The 20742-nt window shown below is 44.2% G+C and overlaps 1 protein-coding gene across 2 annotated transcripts in view; it reads right to left on the bottom strand.

Annotated features, from left to right (window-relative positions):
• Positions 1-20742, bottom strand: part of TTYH3 (tweety family member 3) — a 162951-nt gene that overhangs the window by 23822 nt on the left and 118387 nt on the right. For both annotated transcript variants that reach the window (XM_088452049.1, XM_088452050.1), the window contains exons 6-7: positions 20263-20335; positions 15414-15489 (exon numbers count right to left, since the gene is read on the bottom strand). In XM_088452049.1, coding sequence (XP_088308175.1) covers positions 15414-15489; positions 20263-20335 — 149 coding nt within the window. The remainder of the gene's footprint in view (positions 1-15413; positions 15490-20262; positions 20336-20742) is intronic.

Below are 20742 nucleotides of genomic sequence, written 5' to 3'. Positions count from 1 at the left end.
TGTGATGATCACTACCCCCAGCATGCTACAACCTACTGTGATCACTACCCCCAGCACGCTACAACCTACTGTGATGATCACTACCCCCAGCACGCTACAACCTACTGTGATGATCACTACCCCCAGCACGCTACAACCTACTGTGATGATCACTACCCCCAGCACGCTACAACCTACTGTGATGATCACTACCCCCAGCACGCTACAACCTACTGTGATGATCACTACCCCCAGCGCGCTACAACCTGTGATCACTACCCCCAGCGTGCTACAACCTACTGTGATGATCACTACCCCCAGCACGCTACAGCCTACTGTGATGATCACTACCCCCAGCATGCTACAACCTACTGTGATGATCACTACCCCCAGCACGCTACAACCTACTGTGATCACTACCCCCAGCACACTACAACCTACTGTGATGATCACTACCCCCAGCACGCTACAACCTACTGTGATGATCACTACCCCCAGCACGCTACAACCTACTGTGATGATCACTACCCCCAGCACGCTACAACCTACTGTGATGATCACTACCCCCAGCACACTACAACCTACTGTGATGATCACTACCCCCAGCACGCTACAACCTACTGTGATGATCACTACCCCCAGCACGCTACAACCTACTGTGATGATCACTACCCCCAGCACGCTACAACCTACTGTGATGATCACTACCCCCAGCACGCTACAACCTACTGTGATGATCACTACCCCCAGCACGCTACAACCTACTGTGATGATCACTACCCCCAGCACGCTACAACCTACTGTGATGATCACTACCCCCAGCACGCTACAACCTACTGTGATGATCACTACCCCCAGCACGCTACAACCTACTGTGATGATCACTACCCCCAGCACGCTACAACCTACTGTGATGATCACTACCCCCAGCGCGCTACAACCTGTGATCACTACCCCCAGCGCGCTACAACCTACTGTGATGATCACTACCCCCAGCACGCTACAACCTACTGTGATGATCACTACCCCCAGCACGCTACAACCTGCATGGGATGGGAGGGAGTTAGGTTTAGGCTGCCGGGAGGGAGGGTTAGGTTTAGGAGTATAGTTGGGGTACTTATTGGCCGGTGTCAGTATTTTATCGCAGCCAGCATCCCATACCCAACCCATTGTAATTATTATAGCACAATGCAGGAGATTACACAGAAATCTCCAGCAAAGTGCTAATTAGCACTGCAGATCGCAGTTCCCATTACTATCAATGGGGACTACGATGTGACCCCTATGTACCAAACTCCAAAAAAGCCAAGCTTTACAGAGTTTGGCCCCCAGTAGTTGACACCATCTTCAGAAGGTGTAAACTGCTTTAAGCCTATGGAGGTTCCAGGAGCAGGGAGGGATTCTCACGATCTCTCTCTCACAGCCTCACGCCGGCTCCGGATGCCGACGCTGTGCGCATGCGCAGTGTCAGATTCCACAGGAGTAGTCTTTCATGAGTGTGAAATACTTCGACTAAATGCCGGGGGCATAACTCGCATGGACAGCGATTACCGCAACAGCTGTCCCTGCAAGTTCCCCTTTGTACATAGCAGGAATGTTTTTCATTAAAAATTAAAATATCCCCTGCAATATGGATACATAATAATCGCAGTGCCGCTATTATTAGTACATAGACCCCATAGTCATTGTTTTGCCAATGTACTAAACTCCCAGGTAAGAGCAAATACTTATATTATAAGGAACAAAAAATTTAACACCAACACGCACTACAGTAACTACTGTATTACAATACATAATAAATAGAGAACAAAGGCACAACTATACAATTGATAGTTTTTGCCTATGCAGATCAGACTTCCTGTCTACGTTTATTGGAGAACCAAGCTAAGAGCCACCCTGAACCTAAATGATATAAGGCAATTGCTCTCAACTAAGTAACTTGTTCGGCTTAGACGTGCTGTACATTTTTTAATTAAAGCAATATTGTCTATTGTACATTAGGTGTAACCAGTGCTATTTTTCAGCAGGAACTCCATTCCTGAACCGCTGATTAACTATGATGCAATGTCCTGGGCCAATATGTATTTTTTTTTATAGCCCTTTTACACCAGAGCAAAAACCTGGGTTTTTGCTGTGTCTACCCGGGTCTCAGTTCAGTGTAAAAGCGTCCCTGAAAAATAACCCGGGTCAAGTGACCCGGCAATCCAACCCAGATAGCTACCAGGGTCTGACCCAGGATGGACCTGGGTAATGGTGCAGTGTAAACAGTGCAACCCAGGTTATTCGACCTGGGTCATGCCTAAAATGAGTTGATTGGTGGTGGTGGAGCAGTGACCTCCCACTTTTTATGACCTCACAAGTTTAGCAGGGCAGACCCAGGTTCAGTGTGAACGGGGCTGATCTGAGAATAACTCAGATCGATGTGTAAATGGTGTCTGACCTGGGTTGGAACCATGTCTGAAAACCCAGGCCGGACCCGGGTTTTTGGTGGAAAAGAGCTATAAAATAAGTTTTTGGTTTTTTTTATAAGTCCCCATCGAGTGCCTTCTTTTCTAAATATAGTATAATATTATATTAATATATATATTATTTTATTTTTTTGAGTATTTGTCTTTATATGGCTTCACCCACAGTTCCTGAAACCCTATTTTCCACAAAAATAGCCCTAGGTGTAATGATCCTGTAAAATGAGTTACTACATTTTTTTTTTTTTTTTCATATTTTAAAAACGAACTGTTACACAGTTTAGCTGCCAAATTATATGTTGATGATTATTATTAGACTTTGAAGAATTTTATAAGCATGTGCGATTTAATATTTTCCCTTTCAAATCAAAGAACTTTCTATGCTCATTTCAATGGTTTGTTTATCTTCAGAAAAAAGGACATGCCATCAATAATTAAAGACTTTGCAGCAGGCTTGTCTGATGTGCAAATCAGATTTTCTTGGGAACAGACAAACGCTGAATAAATTGCAGGCAGTGAAGGAGAGCGATATCCTGGGATATCCCACATTTGATGCCCTCTGTGAATTACAGCTGAGACGAGAGCCTGTAAACATCACCTGCCCCCATCTAATTAAAGTCTTGCTTGAACTTCAGAATGTTAATGAGCTGCTTGTCAGACAGATCAGCCCTCAGTTCTTACCCCAACCATCCAGGAGAGAGAGAAAAAAAAAATAGCTTTCAAAACCAATAGGAGGAAACGACCGCAAAAACCAGACTCAAAAAATAAATGCTGTGACTTATGACTGTTGCAGGAGGATTTTGTCTTGTTGCTATGCAGCACATTAGCAAAACAATTATTGTAAAGAAAAATAAAAAAAAACATATAATTTTTTATTCCTGTTGCATTAGACTGTAAACTCAATTCTGCGCGACAGCTTCGATGTGTGAGCCGAATGGCACATTGCCAATTTTGCCTGTAGAATTATGCAAGAAAATCTGCAAATGTTGGGCTACTGTAATCAGGGGCGGATTGGCTATAGCACTCATCGGTAAATTTCCCGGAGGACAGATGCAGCCAGCTCTTTTATGACAGGCAGCCAGACGGTGTGTGAGGCCAGGCAAATATCAGTCAGGTGGCGAGGCTGAGGGGTCCGGACAGTGTTTTCCAAGTCAGTCAGCCGGCTGTAATATACCGTAATGTGCACATTGTTACCCAACATCACGCAGAATTGAAATGCCCCCAAAATGACAAATCAGCTAAAGGTGCTTACACACACACAATGATTTAGTTAATGGACGATTTTAGTAAACGATTTTCTACCTTGAAAAAATGAACTAAAATCGTTTACTAAAGTTGTTCATTTACTATGTTCATTTAAATGTAATGAACGATTTTTATGAACTACAAACGATTTTTGCATATTAACTTATTGAAAATCTTTGAGTTGACAAGTCTGAATGAACTACAAACGTGAACGCGCATGAACAATAATCGTTTGACTCAGAAAGTGAACGATTTTTTCAAACGATTATCTTTAAACTATATCGTTTAACGATAATCGTTCAAAAAATCATTGTGTGTGTATGCACCTTAAGTCTACTCTAAAGCTGCATACACACACAACGATTTAGTAAATGAACGATTTTAGTGAACGATTTTAGTAAACGATTTTCGTTCATTTTTTTCAAGGGAAAAATGAAAATCGTTCATTACATTTAGTAAATGAACGATTTTAGTGAACTACAAACGATTTTTGCATATTCCCTTACTGAAAATCGTTGAGTTGGTCAGTCTGACTGAACTACAAACGTTCACTTTCTGAGTTAAAACGATGAACAATTATCATTCATGCGCGTTCACAATTTTTTCAAAGATTGAACGATAAACGATATCGTTATCGATAATCGTTCAAAAAATTGTTGCGTGTGTATGCACCTTAAGAAATATATTCTATTGTAAATTGTAACATATAGTGACAGTCAGTCCAACAAGTCATTGGCTTGGATAATATAGGAAACTAGCAGTAATGGACACTTTGATGCATAAACTGTTATAGGACAAAACAAAGTATTTGTCGTTCCTTTAAATAACTAACTGGCCTAATAGCGCAGCTCCCCAGAGGGTGAGACTTTAGCAGCGCCTGACTACTGTATATATTTGATATACATTTTTGCACATATTAGCACTAAACTCCCTGTTCCCCCTTACACCCTCGCCCCACCCCCTACCAATCCCTGTTATATACCATTCTCTGTTCAACGTCTATGTTTTGCTTTAGTTACTATCCATTAGCATTCCTAATGCTCATTATGCTTGTATCTTTCCATGTTTGTTTCTGTGAGCTTTCTAAATAAAGAATTAAAAAAGAAAAAAAAAAAAGCTGCTAAACCAAGCAGCTGTAATCAGGAGATAGTCAGCCTCCAATACAAATGACAACAACAATACAAACATATACAGTGCTAAGAAATCATGTAAATGAAGAGAATAATTTATAAATGACAATATTTAATTATACATATATATGAATACATAAAATGAACCCATTAAGGTTTCTTATAAAATCTTAAAATAATTAACGTGTCAGTCTCAACTGTGCATGTGTTTAGAGCAGTGGTTCTCAAATTCGGGGCATGATTCTGACCCGCTCGCGAGCGCTGGCAAGCGGGTCGATGGTGCCCAAGTGAGCATGCGCACGACGGAGGCGGCTCCGTCGTGCGCATGCGCGAGACCCGAATAACGACGGCCAAGCCGTCGTTATGGGTCTCGCACCAAAGGGGGTGTGCTGTCGATGGTGATTGACAGCACGCCCCCTTTGGTGGGTGTGCCTGCCCAGACGGAGGAGTTTCCATGGGAACGCCTACCGTCTGGAGCCGGCCCCACTGACATCACTAGTGATGTCAGTGGGAGTGCTTTTGGCTCTGATAGAGCCAAAAGCACTCCTGGGCTTGCGGCAGCGAGACCCTACCGCAGGGTCTCGTCGCAAGGCCGATGGTCGCGATGGTCTTGATCATCGCGACCATCATTTTGGCCGCTCGCTATAGCTGTGGGTGGTCACCCACAGCTATGCGAGCGGCCAGGAGGCCGCTCCAAAAAGGAGCAGGGACGGCCCTGATTCAGAGGTCCCCAGGACCACACACAGTTCACTTTTTCCAGGTTACCCAGCAGGTGCACAGGTGTACTCATTACTCACTGACACATTTTAAAAGATCCACAGGCGGAGCTTATTATTTTACTTGAGATTCTGTGAGGAGACCTGGAAAACATGAACTGTTTGGGGTCCTGAGGACAGAGTTTGAGAACCTGTGGTTTAGAGCATACATATAGGGCTCCTATAGATGGGAATCACAAGGGCAATTCTATAAGACACCTTACCTCCTAATCGGGCTATTTATCCAGCTTTAGATGGTATTACCGACACTGTGGTGTTTGTATAAGGATCCAATTAGCGATGGTCCAGTACAGCAGGGTTCAAACGCAAAAATTTATGGTATCCTAGTCCCACAGCAAAACGCTGGAAGTCCCAATAGGCAAAGATGTCCCAATGTCCGGTAGTGTGTAAAAGTAGCTCCTTGCAACAGTGTCTGCTAACGAGCATTCGTAAGCAGACACTGTTAGTGTATATAGCGCTGCACACTAGCAGTGAAACGCATCAGAGGACGAATGCTGGCCAACATTCGTCATTGACACATTTCACTGCTAGTGTATATAGAGCTGCACACTAGCAGTGAAACGCATCAGAGGACGAATGCTGGCCAGCAGACACTGTTAGTGTATATAGCGCTGCACACTAGCAGTGAAACGCATCAGCGGACGAATGCTGGCCAACATTAGTCATTGAGGCATTTCACTGCTAGTGTATATAGAGCTGCACACTAGCAGTGAAACGCATCAGAGGACGAATGCTAGCCAACATTCGTCATTGACACATTTCACTGCTAGTGTATATAGAGCTGCACACTAGCAGTGAAACGCATCAGCGGACGAATGCTGGCCAGCAGACACTGTTAGTGTATATAGCGCTGCACACTAGCAGTGAAACGCATCAGCGGACGAATGCTGGCCAACATTAGTCATTGACACATTTCACTGCTAGTGTATATAGAGCTGCACACTAGCAGTGAAACGCATCAGAGGACGAATGCTGGCCAACATTCGTCATTGACACATTTCACTGCTAGTGTATATAGAGCTGCACACTAGCAGTGAAACGCATCAGAGGACGAATGCTGGCCAACATTCGTCATTGACACATTTCACTGCTAGTGTATATAGAGCTGCACACTAGCAGTGAAAAGCATCAGAGGAAGAATGCTGGCCAGCAGACACTGTTAGTGTATATAGCGCTGCACACTAGCAGTGAAACGCATCAGCAGACGAATGCTGGCCAACATTAGTCATTGAGGCATTTCACTGCTAGTGTATATAGAGCTGCACACTAGCAGTGAAACGCATCAGAGGACGAATGCTGGCCAACATTCGTCATTGACACATTTCACTGCTAGTGTATATAGAGCTGCACACTAGCAGTGAAACGCATCAGAGGACGAATGCTGGCCAACATTAGTCATTGAGGCATTTCACTGCTAGTGTATATAGAGCTGCACACTAGCAGTGAAACGCATCAGAGGGCGAATGCTAGCCAACATTCGTCATTGACACATTTCACTGCTAGTGTATATAGAGCTGCACACTAGCAGTGAAACGCATCAGAGGACGAATGCTGGCCAACATTAGTCATTGAGGCATTTCACTGCTAGTGTATATAGAGCTGCACACTAGCAGTGAAACGCATCAGAGGACGAATGCTGGCCAACATTCGTCATTGACACATTTCACTGCTAGTGTATATAGAGCTGCACACTAGCAGTGAAACGCATCAGCGGACGAATGCTGGCCAGCAGACACTGTTAGTGTATATAGCGCTGCACACTAGCAGTGAAACGCATCAGCGGACGAATGCTGGCCAACATTAGTCATTGAGGCATTTCACTGCTAGTGTATATAGAGCTGCACACTAGCAGTGAAACGCATCAGAGGACGAATGCTGGCCAGCAGACACTGTTGCAAGTTACAAAAACAATCACTTCTTTTGATGCTTATTACAATTTGTTTATTTACGAAGTGGTGACTTTTGGAAGCCGCCTCTTCCCGGCAGGTTGGAGGTAAAAATTTAAAACAGCACTTGCAGCCAGTGTAAAGCACGCCAGGCTTTACAGTGACTGGGTACAGTTTTAAATGTTCACCTCTAACCCACCTGGAAAAGGCGGTTTCCAAAAGTCACCACTTCGTAAATAAAGCTCACAGAGTTTCACTATAAAAAGATTTTGGATTTTTTTTTCCCGACTGCTAAACATGTTACATAAGATATACAGCTATAATAAATATATAGTAATGTGTTGGTGCAGATGTAGTAATGTATACAGTTATACTATGCCAACTGCTTCTCGAGATTGTGACTGCTGTGAGAGGGTAAGTGGTTAGTGACTAATACTCCAAGCCACTATACTCATTGAGTGTCTGCCAGTGGGAATAGAGGGCCTAATTCAGACACGCTCGCGAGCGCTGAGCGCTCGCAAGCGAGTCGATGGTGCCCTAGTGCGCATGTGCATGACGGAGACTGCTCCGTCGTGCGCATTCGCGAGACCCAGCTAGCGACGGGGAAGCCGTCGCTCCGAGTCTCGCACCAAAGGGGGCGTGCTGTCGATGGTGAGTGACAGCACGCCCCCTTTGGTGGGCATGCCGGGGGCGTGGCTGCCAGACAGAGGCATTCCCATGGGAACGCCTACCGTCTGGGTCGGGCCCCACTGACATCACTAGTGATGTCAGTGGGAGTGATTTTGGCTCAGATAGAGCCAAAATCACTCCAGGGCTTGCGGTCACCGAGACCCTACCGCAGGGTCTCGTCGCAAGCCCGATGGTCGCGATGGTCTTGACCATCGCGACCATCTTTTTGGCCACTCGCATATGCTGTGGGTGGTCACCCACAGCTATGCGAGCGGCCAGGAGGCCGCTCCAAGTTTAGGTAGGAGGGCCCTGATTCAGAGCGAGCGCTCTGGTCAGGGCGTCTGGCTCTGAATCAGGCCCAGAGAGACTTTTGGAATTAAGTTTATGCAGACTGTGTAATGCTCAGCCAGATAACCTACAGGCACATCTTATTAACTTTTCCTACAATTGGGATTTTATCCATATATACCATTGCTGCTTTAACCAATAATGGTCTTTAGCGGGTTCCTAAGGATCCTTTGGACTTAATAGTGCACATGTAGGTCTATGGTTGAATGATATGTATCTATGAGTATTTGTTAGTTTGTATTCATTTTAAAGGAACTGCAGTTCTTCTTTTCCTATGTGTTAATTACACTGTTTCATATTAAACTATAATTGACAACTCCGGAGTGTATATATATTTTTTTAGTGGTCATTAGCGCAGACATACAGTGGGGCAAAAAAGTATTTGGACAGCCACCGATTGTGCAAGTTGTACACTTCATAGGTACACTTCAACTGAGAGACAGAATCAGAATAAAAAATTCCGGAAATCACATTGTATGATTCTAAAACAGTTTATTTGTATATACTTTCTGAAAAAAAATATTTGGACATTCAAAAAGTTTAACTCAATACTTTGACCTCTGTAATTGCCAACCGAGGTTACTTTACAAACGTTTCCTGTAGTTCTTGACCAGGTTTGCACACACTGCAGCAGGTATTTTGGCCCACTCTTCAATGCAGTTCTTCTTTAGATGTGTCATGTTTTGGGGCTGTCGCCGGGGAACACGGACTTTCAACTCCCTCCACAGATTTTCTATTGGGTTGAGGTCTGGAGACTGGCTAGGCCAATCCAGGACCTTGAAATGCTTCTTACGGAGCCACTCCTTAGTTGCCCGGGCGGTTTGTTTGGGGTCATTGTCATGCAGGAAGACCCAGTCACGTTGCATCTTCAATGCTCTTACTGAGGGAAGGAGGTTTTTCCCCAAAATGTCACGATACATGGCCCCATTCATCCTCTCCGTAATACGGATCAGTCGTTCGGTCCCCTTTGCAGAAAAGCATCCCCAAAGCATGATGTTTCCACCCCCATGCTTCACAGTGGGTATGGTGTTTTTGGGATGCCACTCATCATTCTTCTCCCTCCAAACATGGCGTGTGGAGTTTATACCAAAAAGTTCTATTTTGGTCTCATCTGACCACATGACATTCTCCCAATCCTCCTCTGGATCATCCAGATGGTCACGGGCAAACTTTAGACGGGCATGGACATGTGCTGGCTTAAGCAAGGGGAGCTTTCGGGCGCTGCAGGATTTGAATCTATGACGACGTAGTGTGTTACTAATCGTAACCTTTGTGACTGTGGTCCCAGCTCTCTTGAGGTCATTGACTAGGTACCCCCGTGTAGTTCTGGGCTGATCACTCACCGTTCTCAAGATCATTGATACCCCACGAGGTGAGATCTTGCATGGAGCCCCTGGTCAAGGGAGATGGTCAGCGATCTTGTATTTCTTCCATTTTTTAATAATTGCGCCAACGGTTGATCTCTTCTCACCAAGCTGCTTGCCTATTGTCGAGTAGCTCATCCCAGCCTTGTGCAGGTCTACAATTTTGTCCCTGGTGTCCTTAGACAGCTCTCTGGTCTTGGCCATGGTGGAGAGGTTGCAGTCTGACTGTTTGAGGGTGTGGACAGGTGTCTCTTATACAGTTAACCAGTTCAAACAAGTGCCATTAATACAGGTAACGAGTGGAGGATAGATGAGCTTCCTAAAGAAGTAACAGGTCTGTGAAAGCCAGAATTCTTGCTGGTTGGTAGGTGTCCAAATATTTATTTTCCACAAGAATATACAAATAAATTTTTTTAAAATTATACAATGTGATTTCCAGAATTTTTTGTTCTGATTCTGTCTCTCACAGTTAAAGTGTACCTATGATGGATATTGCAGACCTCTCTCATCTTTTAAAGTGTAACAACCTGCACAATCGGTGGCTGTCCAAATACTTTTTTGCCCCACTGTATATATTTTCCTGTAGTTTTGTGTTTTGAAGGGATTTCTTGGACAATATCCCTTATATGTCAGCTGCTGTTAATACACTTGTAATCCCTGGATGTACAAAGCGCACCACTGTATTGTTCAATTATGATTTAATTTCTACCAATTTATCCAGAGCTGAGAAATGTGTTTGAAACCTCCACTATTACCCTCACTGCTACCATATCACGTTATGATGTGTCATACGTGCTAGTATAGGAGCTGTGTAATATGGAACCGGACAGGATCCCTGCTCCACATACGATAGGCCGGACCAGCTTGATGGAAACTTCTAAGCCCCAAGATTTCCTCTGTAGGAAGGCAGCAATTAGTATCAGGTTGCAGGGGGGGGGTTACTCTAAGTGAGTAAGGCCTTGCACCCACCAAAGGTGCTTTTAATGTTAATGATTTTTAAGTTAATCCCAATCTATTAAAAAGTGTGCGGTTTAGCAGTCACAACATTTCCATCTACGACAATTAAGTAACAGTAAATGCTGGTAGTGGCACAAGGGAGTCTTATCCGGGAGTGGCGCAAATTGTCAACATTCAGAATGTCAACAGTCGGCACATCAACATAGCATTATTATGCCTTTAAGCCCTAACTTGAGCTGCCAACATTGTGAATGTCGGCATTTTGACTTTCAACACGGTGAATGTCGACATAGGTCCATGTTGACATTTTGACTACATAGGGCGGGATGTGCTAAAGGGGAAAAATGCAGTAAAATCCCTGAAAATGCAGTTTTTGGGGGTTTTACTGCATTTTCCATATATACAAAGCACCGCTTCCTCTCGGTGGGTAATGCCATCTTTAGGTGGCGTTAGCCAATAGAACCCGATGGGCTTCTTTTCAGGACGCCTCCCCTCAGAGGGATCCCTCTCATCTCCCCCGAGAACCCGCGGCCTTCAGCACATGCGCAAAAGGACGCCAGATAGACTGCTGAGTGTGATAGCCGGAAGCCCCTCTGTTCTAGGGTATTGCTCTTGTCGGAAGAGCTGTCCTTAGCGATATTCTAATGACATACTGTAGTAATCAACCGCAGTATGTACCCAATGAGATCATGAGACTGGGTGTACCGCATTGCACATGACACTAAAAGGCATACGAGCCCACACTTGTGTTAATAAAATGCAAATAATATTATTAATAAAGTTATCTGACCAGAATGACATAGTCATACCATTTATCACACAAATACCTATTAAATATGGTATTTACATTTTGCAGCAGTGTTCCTTTAAGCACTCCTCCCAGCCATCCTGTTAATGCACTCGATCCTTATGTCTGAATGAAGACACCTCTAAATATTTCATGCAGCTCTCAGGAGACGTGGTGCGTGCAGGCCTGTGTATGGATACGAGAAGAAAGCATGCAAGCGGCCATTGGAAGCTGACAGATGCTTTCTATAATTCATTACTCCACTCTGGGGCTGGTCCCACCAGCTGTTCACCTTCCCAGTACAATATTAGCTGTACCTCTTCTCTACTGCTCAGCCGAGCCATTAAACTGTAATTAGCCAAAGACAGCACAATTGCCCTCTGTAGCCTAACCTGCGCTTACAGTTTACAGAGTCATGTGCGGTGCATTACCAAGTGCTTTCCTGGCAATAAAGTACATAAGAAGAAGATGCTAATGCAGAGTCTGTATTTTTTTTGGACTCCATTAAACATTAGAGGCAGACAAAGAGTCTAATACAGTCTGAAGCTGACAATTGGGGCTATGGAAGATGATTATTAGATGATACGACAGAAGAAATCAGTTTTACATAAACATTTTCAACAAAATTGCAAAAATAGAAAGTAACAACTGGTAAAAAAAGAGCCTGCATCTATAAAATCAGTACTGACGGCTTTCATCCATGGTCCCCAACTTTACAACTCTTTTCCAGGTTGAACTGGTGTATTACAAACTATTGAATGGTGCGGGTATGCTGAACCGTAGCGATCTGAGACTCCAGCAGTAAGCTCCTCCTCTTATATGGTGAGGCCGTGCCTCCTTTACGTGATGATCCACATAATGGACAAAGTTCCTGTGCATGCTGCATTACAGGTATGGCCTGCTGCTAAGTGCCATTACTGCAAAGTAAGTGCACAGTGGTTTTGAAATGCCCATCAGTAATTGTAGGAGATACTTGGTGATCAGGTCTGTGCTGCCTATTATTTCAGCACCAGGGGACTCACACCACACACACACAAAATATGGTTTAGCTAGAAATATCCTTTCTAGCCTGCTGCCAGCCACATAATCAGATCCTATTCAAATACAGTACAGTAAAATGCCAGTAGACTTTGTATGTTATACAGAGCCATCCTCTATAATCTGGAGAAAGCTGAACTCTTGGTTCTAGAATGGAGCACAGAAGAGCTAATTGATGTCTGCACTCAGCTGCTATCTAGAACTACTCCGGTCTTCCCCATGTGGTAAGACGTGCCACAAAATGTAAAGCAGAAATCATAGCAGCACAATCAGGGCTTTAACCTTCGTGCAGTGTCCAGGCAGGGAGCTTCCTTGGTCAAAGCAACCCCAAGGGATGGGGGGGGGGGGGGTCCGTGTTTATAATATCATGCGAAGAAAAACTCTCCATTAAGTGCCGTCTGTGAACCATAGGGTTCAGGAATTAGTGCCATGGCCAAAAGTTTTGAGAATGCCCTTTCAGATTGTTTGGGGCATCTGGAAAAACGCTTGTCCGGAGAAGGATAGGTGAGCGCTACCATCAGTCCCGTGTCATGCCAACAGTAAAGCATCCGAGCATTGATTAGGCAAGAATGGGTGGCCAGTCAGTATGTGGCCCAAAATTTGATTGACAGCATGCCAGGACGAATTGCAGAGGTTTTCAAAAAGAAGGGTCAACACTAATATTGACTCTTTGCATAAACTTAACGTAATTGTCAATAAAAGCCTTTGACACTTATGAAATGCTTGTAATGTTACTTCTGTATACCATAGTAACATCTGACAAAAAGGTCTAAAAACTCCCAAAGCAGCAAACTTTGCGAAAACCAATACTTGTGTCATTCTCACAGCTTTTGGCCATTGCTGTACACTATTGCTTTCAGATAAAGCTGGAACATCTTATGTCCTTAGTGGCTTTTTCCCCCCCATCATCTGCAAAGTAATTACTGAGCATTAATGAATAGCTCAATCTAACTTAATTTTGTGTAATACAAAGATCTTCTGTAAACTATAGGCTCTGACATATCAAACCATCCGCTGATGCTATAAGTTCATAGGCTGTGCTATTGAACTAGGCACGACAAGCTTCGCAGATGAAGGCTTTAGCTACTAAGTGTAAAACAAAGCCATCTTCTGCAACGCACTTGCTAATGAGGAGAGAACATGGGGCCTCATTCAGACGTGGACGCAAATGCCATCGCAGCTGCAATCTCTCACAGATCGCAATTGCTAACATAAGCTAATGACTCACTCGCCGTCCAGTGCTTAGAGAAGCCCCTGAAAGCAGCTCACATCCGCCGCTCACGCACACACAAAACCGGAAACATAAAACGCAGATCTGAGTAAGTCTAAGCTGTCACAGACATAGCGGGTCTCCAGACACACAGAGGGCTCTGCTGCTGCCAGCAAGAACGCAATGGGTAATTTATGCACGCCAAAAAAAAAAACATGTATTTAAATTAGGGATGTGCAGGCTCGGATAGGTTCGAGTTTGCACGTGGAGTTCGGATTTTTCCCTCCAAAAAAACGGAACTCAGAAAGAGGCAAAACGTCATCTTGCATGGATGAACATCATCATTCCTGGACTTTGTCCAGGAATGATGATGTTCATCCATGCAAGATGACGTTTTGCCTCTTTCTGAGTTCCGTTTTTTTGGAGGGAAAAATCCGAACTCCACGTGCAAACTCGAACCTATCCGAGCCTGCACATCCCTAATTTAAATGGTCCAACACGCCTGCGTTTTTTTCTAACCATTCCCCATTTACCTCCCCCAAACGCTGACTACCTGTCACTCCCTTTTCCAGTGAATCCTCTGTGTGAGAGTAATTGCAATTCAATCTTTACGCGTGCACAGTGCTGCTTACACGCATGTGCAATAGCCAACAATCGCTCAATCTGCGGAGATTGCTATGGTCAACTTGTACACACATTAGAAGGTTTGATACATCTCCCCCAATGTTCTCATCTCAAACATCTTGGACTTCCCTCCACTGTGGAAGTTGATGCAGGAGAAGGAAAAAAGTTGATGCATAACATGGTGCACTACCGCCTGTTGTCACTAGGAGGAGACAGGTGTTAGCAGCTGGACGGAGGTGGGGAGGAGGTGAATGAGACTGGCAGGAGAGATCCGGTAGTGGTGGTATGGTAATAAGGAATTTAGACTGAATACAAGCACTTTAAAACTTCCACTTTTGACTGCACAATGAGAAAAAAATTCTACATAGCAGAAAATGTATGAATGGTTCCTTCAATAATTATTATATATTCAGAGGAAGCCGTAAAAAGTCTGTAATCATGCCTGTCCCATTTTATATCCCATGCACGAAAGCATATGTTGAAAATAAAAGGACTTTACAGTACAGAGAGCCATAAGATATCTGCTGCCTACATGCATATTCCTGTGTCACGGATTTCCCATCCTGTACAATGCTCCAGCAGGACAGAGAAATTGTCCAAACCCTGAATAATCAGAAGACTGGAAATGTGTGAGCGTGATCCTCTTAGCCTCCTAATGGATGTATGCCTTTAACCCAGATGACCCCAAGTATTAGGGTGGTCTAATCTGTGCTAATGCAGGCTAGGAAGCAGCTGCAGTATGTGCCCAGCGGGGAGGTTTAAAAGGTGTGCGGGAGAGAGGCGAGAAATCAAACAGCCAGCTATAAATCTGTGACACCTTCCGGCTAGAACAAGATCCATAAGGGTGAAGGTCAGGATGGACCATTTTTCAGGTGGAACGTGCAGGACAGGCTGAGTTCCAAGCAAACGTGTAATATCAGACACAGACATCTCACCTGCATTCAGAACAGATTTTTGTTCCACCACTTTGGTGACAAATGAGTCGGGATCCACACAAAAGTCACTGGAGCCCTGGGAAGCAAGAGAGAAAATGTATTAGAGAAAAAAAAAATACATCTTTGCTAAATTGGTGTAAAATAAATAAATAAAAAAAAGATCGATGGTATTCCTATATTGTACTGGTCCCACGATCAGGGCCCTTCACCCTCTTGATTCTTACTTTACACTCTCTTGGTCTCTAGCGCACCTCCACTCCCAATCAGCAACTCTGACACTTTGCCAGCTGAGGGCACTGGGTCATTGAGTGATACAGTTAATAACACTCAGTTGTATAATGATCTCACCGCTTGATTTTTTACCCTTGTATTGTGTGTTTGAACCTCTATATAAGGTTTGTTCATATCATTGTGATTTTCCTTGTACAGCTCTATGGGCCCTTGGTGGCACACATATAAATAAAAAAATAATGCAAGTAATCAATTTTAAATAGAAGAGAAAAAAAGTAGTAATAACATTAACACTACTGTAATTGTTAGGAGTAAAATACAGACTTGCGGCAGCTGGGATATATAACGCAGTGGCAGGTTCAAGGGCAACACTTAAGGAGGTTGGTGAATTGTAAAAAATCTATAAGTACAATTAAAAACGCAAAAAGAAAAATAATAGCATTCGGTCTAAATGTAAAACACTTGTGGCTGCAGTCATATACCAATAATTTTAGAATGTGTGTTATTTATTAAGACAGGGTGTAATAAAATAGGGAGAATTTATAGCATAATACCAATATACTAGCACTACTGTCTAACAAAAAAAATGTTTCAATTTGATGTCTAATGTATAGTGCCAATGCCATTTATAGTAGCTTGCTGCGTTATTGCATTGTATTAACATTCGTTTAGCTTGTTAGCTTTGCCATGATGAAGCTTGGCAGCTCTATATATAAGTAGCCGCACCTTTTCTATGAGGCTGTGGTGACAAGCCAGATGATTGTTTTTGGCTATTATTATCAACATTTACTTGTATAGCGCCAGCATATACTCTTATACTATATAATTGACAATTTCATACCATCATTGGCTGGCACTGTAGTACACCACAAAGGCGTCTGCTTGTTGACCTATATGAATTGATGAATGCTGATTGCTCATCTTTGATTTAAGATTTTTTTTTTTGGAAACTTTCTTTGATGTGAGCAGGGTCCAGCGAGGATGCAATAATAAAAGAGATAACGGTGTCAATTTGGTGGACGGCCCCCGCACACTGTATTTACCGGATACGGCGTGCTATAAATTCCCACATGTGAATATCACTAATAATATATTTCTAATTCCTGAAGCTTTCACAGAATGAGTGACACAAATTTCCTTCCTGAATACCAAAAAGCAGCAAATTATTACCCCAAATCCACAAGAGCTTATCTATGATAAACAGACATGAATTATCTGAGGAACTGGGAGCCTCTGTGAAAGCAGCTGAACATTTAATGATCAAAAGTGGAAAAAATTTGCTCAGGAATTGCTGCCTATGGGTCTGATTCCCAGCTGTATGCTGATGCCGTTGTAGCAGCGAATTGGTACACCACTGATGTGCGAAAATATGCAGACGTCGGGAGACTTATTGAGATGGCTACCTGCGGCTTTGCAAATCCAAGCATCTGCGTACAAATACGCAGCATCGGTCGCAGAATGGCCATGGAGATCGCTAGTACCATATTCCTTGCATATGGGATCAAGGGTATGCCGCCCCCGAAACCGTTGCAACATGCCTGCTCTTTGCCCGCCATTCCCTTTTAGTTCCCTGAAACGCTCCTTGATTGTTAATCACGCTGTGAATAAGTCGCTGCAAGCAGCTATGATAATGGTCCTTGATGCATGCACTGTGCGACTTAGACGCAGGATCACCATCAGGGGGGGACTGCCAGGAATCCAGTCCCGGAGAGAGATGGGGCCCGGGTAGCAGCGGTGCGCAATGCAATGGGTGGCTGATAGTCACAGGAGGCAGAGCATAGGCTGTGCTTGAATTAAATATTGAGCCGTCCGTGAGCCAATCACAGCTCGCGGAAACAGAAGCCGATCCGTGAGCCCTCTAGTCTGGTCAGCCTGCTATCCCTGCGCCCAACACCAGTCCAGCCAGTCACCCACCCACCCACCGGTCCACCCAGCATTCCCGTTGCACCCCCCCCCCAGTCCAGCCAGCGTTCCCTGACCTCCAACTCCAGCCAGCATTCTAGTATAGCCAGCCTGCCTTCCCTGTGCCTCCCAGTCCAGCCTTTCCTGTTCTGCCCCAGTCCAGCCTGCCTTCCCTGTGCTTCCCCCACAGTCCATACAGCGTTCCCTGCGCCCCCCTAGTTCAGCCAGTGAGCCTGCCTTCCCTGCCCACCACCCCAGTACAGCCACCCTTCTAGTCCAGGCAGCATGCCTTCCCTGTGCCCTCCGCCAGTACAGCCAGCCAGCCTGCCCCAGTCCAGCCAGCCTTCCCTGCGCCCCCCAGTTATAACAACTGCCCCCACAGCCCAAATGTTAATACCCCTTAAAAGTAGCTCCACCCACATTATCCACAGCTCCGCCAACCTCTGTCCCATATCCTGAGGTGGGGCCCTGCCTATTTTTTGTCAGTACGGGGCCCCACATTTTCTAGTGGCAGCCCTGCTTAGACACATGCACAGTTTACTGATAATTACTCAACTCTGTAAAAATCGGAATAGCGGAGAACTCTGAATCAGGCCCTAAATTTGCAGTATGGATGATCTCATAAAAACTATACTAGATTCACCCATTGGGCGAAGGTACACGTTTGGTCGCTTGCGATGTGAATTCCCATGACAAATTAGAAAAAAGGAAAAAGGAATGTGAGGGCGTTTAATATTTTTTTACTTTATACTACAACACCCTACACCATAGGCTCCCAAACTTGGTCCTCAAGGAACCTTAACAGTTCTGGACAATTAGGGTGCCCTGAGGACCCGGTTTGGGAACCTCTGCGCTACACACATCAGTAAGGGCTTTTTTACGTATGTGATTAGTAAAGCAGAGGGCTTCAGAATTAGAAGGGACTTCCGTGTGATTAGTGGTGGGAAAATAGAACAAACTATCCTGAAACGAGAGATTAACATTTCGTCTGAAGACCATTTTCTCTTTAGGATGACCTGAATATGTTCATCAATACTGAATAAATGGGAAATTATGTCCACCTTAGATAGGGTTGAATATCAAATCTCTAATAAGGGGACGGGTGAGCTGCTAATAGTCACGAGGTGTCCATTCAGTAATTGGAAGAATACAGAAGGATAGTCCTTAACACTCAATACTATGGGTATAAGGAGTGAGACAAAACGCGCTAGTTAGTATATGTGAAATAGTGCTTCAATTGCAATAGGTGGTATCAACTTGCACAAATACAAACAAATGCTGGTGGCAAAACAAACTAAAATAAATGTAAGGAATGTTAGGAAGGTAGACACTTATGCAGACTAGCGCGTTTTGCCTCACCGTCTACACACATAGGGTCGGTTGCTGTACACTATCCTTATATACTGGGTTTCAAATATAATGCTATATCTCATATTGATTTACAGTCTGTATAAATGTTATGTCCAAATTATCTGCAGAAATTGGTTCTTTATCTTATCCCATGCAGAGATCACTGATTGTACAACTTTTCCTATGACTATTCCTCTTATATTCTGTGTTCCTTCTTTAAATCATGATGCCATGATGAGTTCCTATGGTACTAACAGGGTTGCCGATTCTGCAATGCTTTAATTAAACTGCATGTTGCATCTCAACCTCTTCGCTCTGATTCTCTGGCAGGTGCACACGTCTTGTTGGTTGGTAATGAATCACCCACCACTGATGTTCTGTAGCACCAGCCAATGAGGTTATTTTCACTACACACACACACACACACACACACACACACACACACATTGGGTTTACCCAAAGGACCATATAGTACAGGTCCATCTACTTTATAATAAAAAGAGCAGTAACACAAGTAGATTGTATAAGCACTATGACAGAGGTTTCCAAAATCGGTCCTCCAGGCACCCCAACGGTCCAGGTTTTACGGCTATCCATGGTTGATCACAGATGGTTAAATCAAAAGACTCCTGTGCCCAAGCAAGGTTATCCTTAAAACATGTACCGTTAGGGTGCCTTGAGGTCCATATTTGGAAATCTCTGCGCTATGGGGTTTATGTAATAGGTTCCACACTATGGAACCGGCTGGATTTCAATGAATTTACCACTAAATTTAAAGCGGCAACCAGTTATAAGGCAAAACTAGCTTCATAACTGATTACTGCTAATTTGAGAAACAAACTCGCTGAAATCCCTCCAGGTCAGTAATACTGGAGCCTATTACATAAACCCCTATGTATTACATAGCAGATATTGCTTTGTAATTTGTGTTAGCGCTGGTAAAAAAAAGGCATTCTGTTAGCAGTATGCTGTGTGAATATACACTAGTGCTATAAACCGCAAATAAACCACATTCTGTTGCAAGGAACCGGTCTGAATCGACAATATAAATACACACGTGTTCTCAGCCTATTGGTATAGGACCATAGCCACATTATTAGATGCATGAGTACGATAGGTAATCATAAGCTGTAATTGAGCCTGTGTGATATTCCTCCTCATGCCTAAGAACTTGAGCATTAGAAAGCAATGACTGCACATATTCCTGTTCTGGGCTGGTTGGTAGAGGCCTCAGACAGACACACAGTGCTAATGTTCTCAGACACGGTGTTGGCTGTCTGAGAGAAAATAATGCCTCCGCTAGCCGGAGGAATAGGTATTATTAAACCAGTGAGTGTAGGTACATGTGGAAGGGATTTTTACTTACCACGGCCACGGCAAGCTCTAGGCCCATGGATGCCCAGCTTATGATGAGAGCCAGGACGCCAAGGAAACACACACTGAGGAGAAACAAGAAAGAACAAACAGCACGTTAGGCATATATAATACAATAAACCTATGGCTCCTTCTTATTCTGGCCATACACGATGCAATTATCGGGACGATCTGCCCGATATCGGCGGATCGCTGCGATAATTGTAGCGTGGGGGGGGCGACCGAGGGTTAAATATTGCTCGGTCGAGCATGCTGGATTGTCCAGCATGCCCGTCCGATGCGATATTTACCCGGTAACGGTCGGCCGCATTGGGCAGTGTATGCCCAGCGCGGCCGACAGACAGACATTTCCTGTGTTCCTTCCTACGGAAGGAACAGGGAAAGGTCTCCTCCCCCGGGGGCGGAGCGCAGATGTCGGGCTATACACTGTGAGATTTCTCTCACAGTGTATGCCGCAGACATCTGCAGCTGG

Source organism: Taudactylus pleione, unplaced genomic scaffold, assembly GCF_031769625.1.
Source record: "Taudactylus pleione unplaced genomic scaffold, aTauple2 ptg000032l, whole genome shotgun sequence".
Taxonomy (NCBI): Eukaryota; Metazoa; Chordata; class Amphibia; order Anura; family Myobatrachidae; genus Taudactylus; species Taudactylus pleione.
Note: the sequence above shows the minus strand (reverse complement) of the source record. Positions and strands in the feature narration are given on the sequence as shown.